At 36.0% G+C, this 6,288-nt stretch overlaps 1 protein-coding gene across 4 annotated transcripts; it reads right to left on the bottom strand.

The window, feature by feature from the left end:
• Window positions 1-663: 663 nt before the first annotated feature.
• On the bottom strand, window positions 664-5,075 carry LOC112284122 (nudix hydrolase 2). 4 transcript variants are annotated; one of them, XM_024523702.3, is made up of 9 exons: window positions 4,826-5,075; window positions 4,122-4,390; window positions 3,355-3,420; window positions 3,060-3,197; window positions 2,558-2,635; window positions 2,152-2,202; window positions 1,560-1,594; window positions 1,340-1,448; window positions 664-1,200 (listed from the first exon to the last, which is right to left on the bottom strand). In XM_024523702.3, the coding sequence occupies exons 1-9, from the start codon at window positions 4,977-4,979 to the stop codon at window positions 1,159-1,161; spliced, it is 942 nt and encodes a 313-aa protein (XP_024379470.1). In that variant the 5' UTR covers window positions 4,980-5,075; the 3' UTR covers window positions 664-1,158. The 4 variants fall into 4 exon arrangements, with proteins under 4 accessions (XP_024379470.1, XP_024379467.1, XP_024379469.1 ...); XM_024523699.3 differs by having other exon boundaries at window positions 664-1,216; window positions 4,826-5,074; XM_024523701.2 differs by having other exon boundaries at window positions 664-1,216; window positions 4,122-4,352; window positions 4,826-5,055.
• Between the last annotated feature and the right edge of the window lie 1,213 nt (window positions 5,076-6,288).

A 6,288-nucleotide genomic window follows, 5' to 3' on the forward strand; every position in this document is an offset into this window, starting at 1 on the left:
TTCCATGATTGTGTGAACAACATTGTTTAAAAGCCATGATTATATCAATTCAAATAAGCTAATTAATAATGATAAGTAAATCAATTTAATAAAAGCCTTGATCAATTTAACATTCATGTATATATATATATATATATATATATATATATAATTGTTATATTAACCTAGGTATTTACTAAATTAATCCACTTATCCTAACCATCATCACAAAATTCTCCATTATCAAGTCTACATTGGTCTAAAATCAATGAAAAAATTATTGAATCATCAACCAATGATTATAGATAAATTGATTTATTAAATGCATGGATCAATTTAACAATTCCATATATATATATATATATATATATATATAATTTTATAATTTATTTAATAGTGTTTTTGCAATAACACATCATAATAGAACAAACTCTAATGTATACACAATGTCTTTATGAGTATAAGTTCTTAAATTTTATTCAATAATTTTTAATTATATTATCATAATGTATGGTTTTATCTTTTTTATGTGCATTTCAAAAAGTTTAAAATACATTTGAAAATATTTTTTTTAAAAAATCAATTAAATAGAATAACTTCTCTAATATAAAAACATGCTGACAACAAAATAACACATTTGTTGACATAATGAATTGATGATAATGGCAATTTCAGAAACAAGTATGACACAACATTCCAAAACTTATTCATTCGACAAGCTTGCTAAAGAGTTTAATAAAAATATGTAAGTTTTTTGACGTTTTTTCTTTTCCTATTCAATACAACAGCTAGCACTTTCCCCAATATAACCATATTTTAGATTCAAACATGAAGAGAACATGTGGATATTCTCTTCGCAAAAGGGACCCACCTTCTCACCAGAGCCTCCAATGCTGGCCAAGAGGTGGAAAGAATGTTGATAGTGGCTGTTGCTTGAGTTGTGTGTGCTTGCAGGGAATTCAATAACGAAGACAAGGAGTTTAATCTACGTAACCACCCTTCGGCATGATCTTTCACCATCTTTCGCTCTGAATATGCTTTGTTGTTGGCTGCCGAAGAAGTCCACCTGATTATAGTAGAAATATGAGTTGGAGTTGAGACTATCCGGATGGATGTCCTCGTAAGCAAAGCCTTGATATTTGCCCTCAACGCGTGCCAAGCAAACTTCCAGCATCTTCTTCATCGTTGGACGCGTGTCGAAGATCGGCTGCGCTTTGAACTCTGACAATGGCATCCACTGAGGGACAAATAACATGACCGATAATTTTTTATTTCAGCTCAGCAAAGGGCACTTCATTCAGAACGATTTTCGAGTGGTGTTGGAGTTATTTGATATAGTAGGCCAAAGAACCTGACATACCTTAGCTGCCGCAATTTCTGATTCCTGAGCTACAATCTCGGTGGAAGTTGGACGGAGTATGCATAAAAAGAATAAATCTGACTTGTCAAATTGACATTGGTGACCTTGCCTGAAAGAACAATCTAGATTCAGATTCTAGTGTAATTAAAAGTACTGGAACAGGTGTACGTTTTGAATTAAGTGGACCTATGAAACAGAACCAGCAACACACTCAACTTACCTGAATCCCACAACCTCCACGAAGCGTGCGTCCACCTGTTCATTCCATACACACAAATCAATGAAAGATCTCCTTTGAAAGTATATCCAAGGAAGACACTTAACTCTCTATACAAACTCTGCAGGGATGTTGTAGGTCCACCACTTAATGCATTTTTTTCCGATGAAGGTGACCACAACGTTGATAGCACAATCGCTATCAATAGCAGCTCCTGATAGTTGGTATGGAGGACTTTAACATCCCTCGCGCATCCACTATGAACTACTATTTTTCAGAGTTAGCACTACTTGTAAGCTGTAATCGAGTGAATGACAGACTGCCCAAACACCTGCCTAATTTCGAACACGCATGCATAAGTGCGTCAAGGTGTTATAATGTGTGTTAAGAGTGAAGTAAGATTCATCTGTCCTAAACTTACTCAGAACTACTGAGGTAGGATTACATTTATCAGCCCCTGGTAAACATCAACTTTGTGATAACATTCCTGCAGCAAGCGCTGCACAATTCGCGAGCCCTCGTTGCAGTTAAACAAAAACATGTATAAATAGACTGCAGAACCCAAACTAAGAGTTTTTGTGGAAAGTATGCGTACCCCCGTTTCTTCTTTCACTTCTCTGATAGCTCCATCAAAAATATCCTCTCCCTGCATAAATGAATAAATCTCCATTAATTAGATGAGCTTTTCGGATGTTCTTAACAAAGGCCCCTAGCACAAGGGATTCAATAATAAGTTTCACCTGATTACAGGAGCCCTTCATCCTTATTACAGGAGCCCTTGTGCAAGAGGGGCTTTTGTTAAAAACCTAGGATCGGATTTACAAAAATGGATGCAACTTGCAACTGCCAAAGTACGAGAAAATGTCGTCTACACCTCTAGCGCTTCTTATGAAGTACTAATTTGTGTATGACTATGGATACATGCGAGCTTATTAGCTTGAACTGAATTAAGTCGGATGAATACGAAGATTATAAAACAAATGGCTATAACAAAAACAGACCTGATTGGTGAGCCCCGTAGGCATCTTCCAAACTCCGGTACCTTTTAGAGGACCGTTCTTCTCTTGGACTGCCAGAATCTGGTCCAAAAATGCAATACACAATTTAAGTTTCAATCAACCTAGCACGAGGTTTTTGCACGGTAACTTTCCCCGATAACTTCCTTTCCATAGGCAGTTGCATCACCAAGAGGTTAATTCCATCGGCATGTGCAGAATGATAATGAGTATACATTTGCTTGCAATTTCATCTCTAATCACTGGAAATTGTTGCTCTAAAACTTAAGGAAAACTGTGAAACATGGCTGTTGTGAATATCACAGGATTAAGAATAACTGCTATTCACCAAAGACTACATCCATCATCATAAAACATTGCATCTGCCCATTGCGAGACTGAAATTTAGGTAATCAGATATCTACACTTTGAAAAGCTCCTACTCCACTCCAAGCAACCATTCTTAATCTACCTCAAATGTGTTGTACAGTATCAAGTAAATTGATACCTCATTTTTGTCATTCAGGACGAAGGCCCCTACACCAACTTGGTGCGATGCATTCGGTGGTAGGGTACAAGGTCCATCTGGAAGCCACAAGGTGAGCATCAGATATGCTGGTTCCGCATGGTGATATCCAAAACCTGCCTGCACCACTTTATAAAACTTCATTAGTGAATTGCAATTTATGTTTCTATCCATGCAAATTAATGCGACAAGATGCTCAATAAGAAAAAACCACAGGGATCGATGAAATCACCGACATACTGTCCCTTTAAGCCTTATTAATGCCTTAGAGACCTACCGCAACTGCAGCTTCAACCAATTTGACGTTCTCTATTGGCAATTTGAGCCAAATACCATGCTTCCTCTGTCACACAAGAACGACATTCAATGTGAGACAATTTTCTCATATATACACTAATCACACACCCTTATCTTGCTCCCTCGATACAGCATTAACTAAGAAAGCATCTATAGCAGACTGGGTGATCTGACGTAGTTCTCACGCGGAAATTCGAAAAAGAGAAATGTGTTACAACCAAAACTCACTGCAGCACACAATATATTGTAAGCCATAATCACAGATCAAACAAAGTAATGAGAGATATCAAAACCTAAATCCCACTAAGCTTCTGGAGGGCTGATTTTGAATTGCAACTCCTATGCCATCTCCTTTACGTGCTAACATGTCTTCTTATCACTAAAAGGGGGAAATTTACAAGCTTCAGGCATATTTTACATTAATTATACTGTCACAAACATAAAGGAGCTCTTAAATTTTCTTAAGAATGCATGACTACGGCTTCTGATTCTCTCACAATATGATCGCTTTATCTCGAATTACTTAAGCTGGTACTAACTTGATTGAACAAAAGGCATGCTCGTCATCTTTAACGGTCGTGATATGTATAGCTTGGAAAATGAAAGCATGTAGATTGAAGCACAGCCTAACCTGCCGCCGATTATCAGCAGACGCATGAATTGCAGCCAAACTACTAATCTGATCCAATGCTGCAAAGGAGCTAATTTTCCAAGCACACAGAGTGACGATAAATGCAGGCTTGGTACCTCCTTTTTCCACTGTGCAATCGACGCAATCAAATACTTCTTGAAGACGGAAGCATCACTTGGCAAGCTGCGATGATCTATAATTACACCTTCATAACTGTCATACTGCCCAGGCAGGATAGTATTGGTCCATGATTCAAGTTCCTTCTCAGATACAAATTCATCATCTGGAGGAGGCAGTGCTACACCAGTCGAGAGGTCTTTGGACGTGTCTCCATCCATTCTAAGCACCTGTCGAAATCCACTCGCATTCGTTTGCAAATGACCAGCTAGTTGAATCGCACAAATAGAAAAGAGAAAAAGAAAAAAGAAAAAAGAATTAGGTTTACGCTTGCAATTCCAGATCAACGCAATCCACCAAGGCTAATTCCTAGCCAGAACTCGGGAAAACGTAGCTACTTGCAAAAAAATCAGCAGTACTAATTGCAAAGCCATGAAATGGACCAAGTTAATCCTACTTCGACACGTTTACGAGTGAATGACTTCTCTTCCTACGTCTCCACCCAATTTCAAACCACAAAACTTCAATTCCGACACTTATAATCAAAGACGTCAAAGAAAAAAATTGAAAAAAATTGAAAACAATTGAAAACAATTGAAAAAAAATTCAGAAATAACTAAATAAATAAAATAATCCTTCATTAGAACCAGAGCCAACATAGATAAAGGCGAGATACTACCAGCAAGTAAAGCAAAACACTAACCAGATTTAGAGCTCCACGCAGAAATGCGAGACACGCGAATAACCGAGTACGAAATCCTCCCAGCGGCAGCTCTCGATCCAGCCAAACTTTCAAACCACCTGCTGGACACCGCAATAATCCTACTGCACCGGTTGCAAAACGAAATGCACACCATCGCTATCAGGAATTCCCAGTTCGCAATGCCGCGACGAGACCACCCACGAACGCACGCACGCACGGACAAACAGCATCAACACAATCGAGGTGGGGCTGGCTCTTTCCCGAAGACGAGGATGGATGACCAGGGTTGATGATATCTATCATTCATCCTAACTGACAAGAATTGTTCCGGCTGAGCCTCTCCGTCGACGAATACGGAAGAGTTTCGTTGATCGGGAACGAATGATTATTCGTTTGTTGCCTGTGGCGATAACGAGGAATACTTTACCCTGATAACTTGGAAGGGAATTAGAATGCTGAACACAACGCTGATGCATTCACACTGCCATGTACTTAAAAGAAAATGGGAAAAAAAAATAGTACACAGTGACTGGGGGTTCACAATTTCTTCATGCTTTGTAATGAAGTTGTTGATGTTTTTCGAGTTTTATCTTAAATGTTTTACAATTCAAATGACATGATTTTTATTTTTTTATTATTTCTTATAATTTTTTATTGTCTTTTGCATGCTCTTATATGACTATTTAAAGTAAGTAAATTTCAAATGAGTATGTATTTACACATGCATACACGTTAAATTATGACTATTTGTAACTTTAGTTTTATTTCTATATATATATATATATATATATATATGTATGAAGATGATATTTTGAAACAAATTATTTTTTACTGGCTTGTAATAAGATTGGCGTAAAAGATTTTATTTAAATAAAATAAAAAAAAATGTTTGTATCAATGTGTATGTGTATCTTCTATTAGATACTATGTATTTAATTGACATCTCCATATTAATTAATTATTTAGATTTATCATGAGTTATTATAGAAAATATATTTATAATAGCCTATCAATTTCATAATGTGACATGACAAGAGAAGTTTTTCTAAGTTCAGTAGACTTTGGTAGTAGCCAAATTATTACTATGTTTGCACTAACAAGTCTTCAATTGTAGACTTATGCCATAAGAATCCAAATCCAAAACTTATGCTATAATCTTATGTAATTCAAGTATTAGTAAAGAAAATATGAAGATATGTATATATATATATATATATATATATAATAATTTTTAAAATTTTATAATTTTAATTTTCGATTTTATTATAATATTTAAGCTACTCTTTATAACATATCTTAATTTTAAAATGATACAAATATAAATAGAAGCAAATTCTAATAGATACTTTATCCTCAAAAGCCCATTTTAAAAGGCCATTGTTCAAGAGCCTTATTAAGGTCCATTGTTTGGTATGAAAAATTCTTCTTTGTGGCAGCCATATCTTTCAAATATAATACAAAGT

The sequence above is a fragment of the Physcomitrium patens genome, chromosome 6 (genome assembly GCF_059467195.1).
Source record: "Physcomitrium patens ecotype Gransden chromosome 6, ASM5946719v1, whole genome shotgun sequence".
In the NCBI taxonomy this organism is placed as follows: Eukaryota; Viridiplantae; Streptophyta; class Bryopsida; order Funariales; family Funariaceae; genus Physcomitrium; species Physcomitrium patens.

What these genes read in the sequence shown, in the direction of transcription:
- LOC112284122 (XM_024523699.3), bottom strand. Translation starts at nt 4,979, where the DNA reads ATGGTGTGCATTTCGTTTTGCAACCGGTGCAGTAGGATTATTGCGGTG. An exon ending in AAGTGAAAGAAGAAACGGGG is followed by an intron (nt 1,595 to 2,151) that starts GTACGCATACTT and finishes TGGAATGAACAG; the next exon opens with GTGGACGCACGCTTCGTGGA. An exon ending in CAGAAATTGCGGCAGCTAAG is followed by an intron (nt 1,217 to 1,339) that starts GTATGTCAGGTT and finishes TTTGTCCCTCAG; the next exon opens with TGGATGCCATTGTCAGAGTT.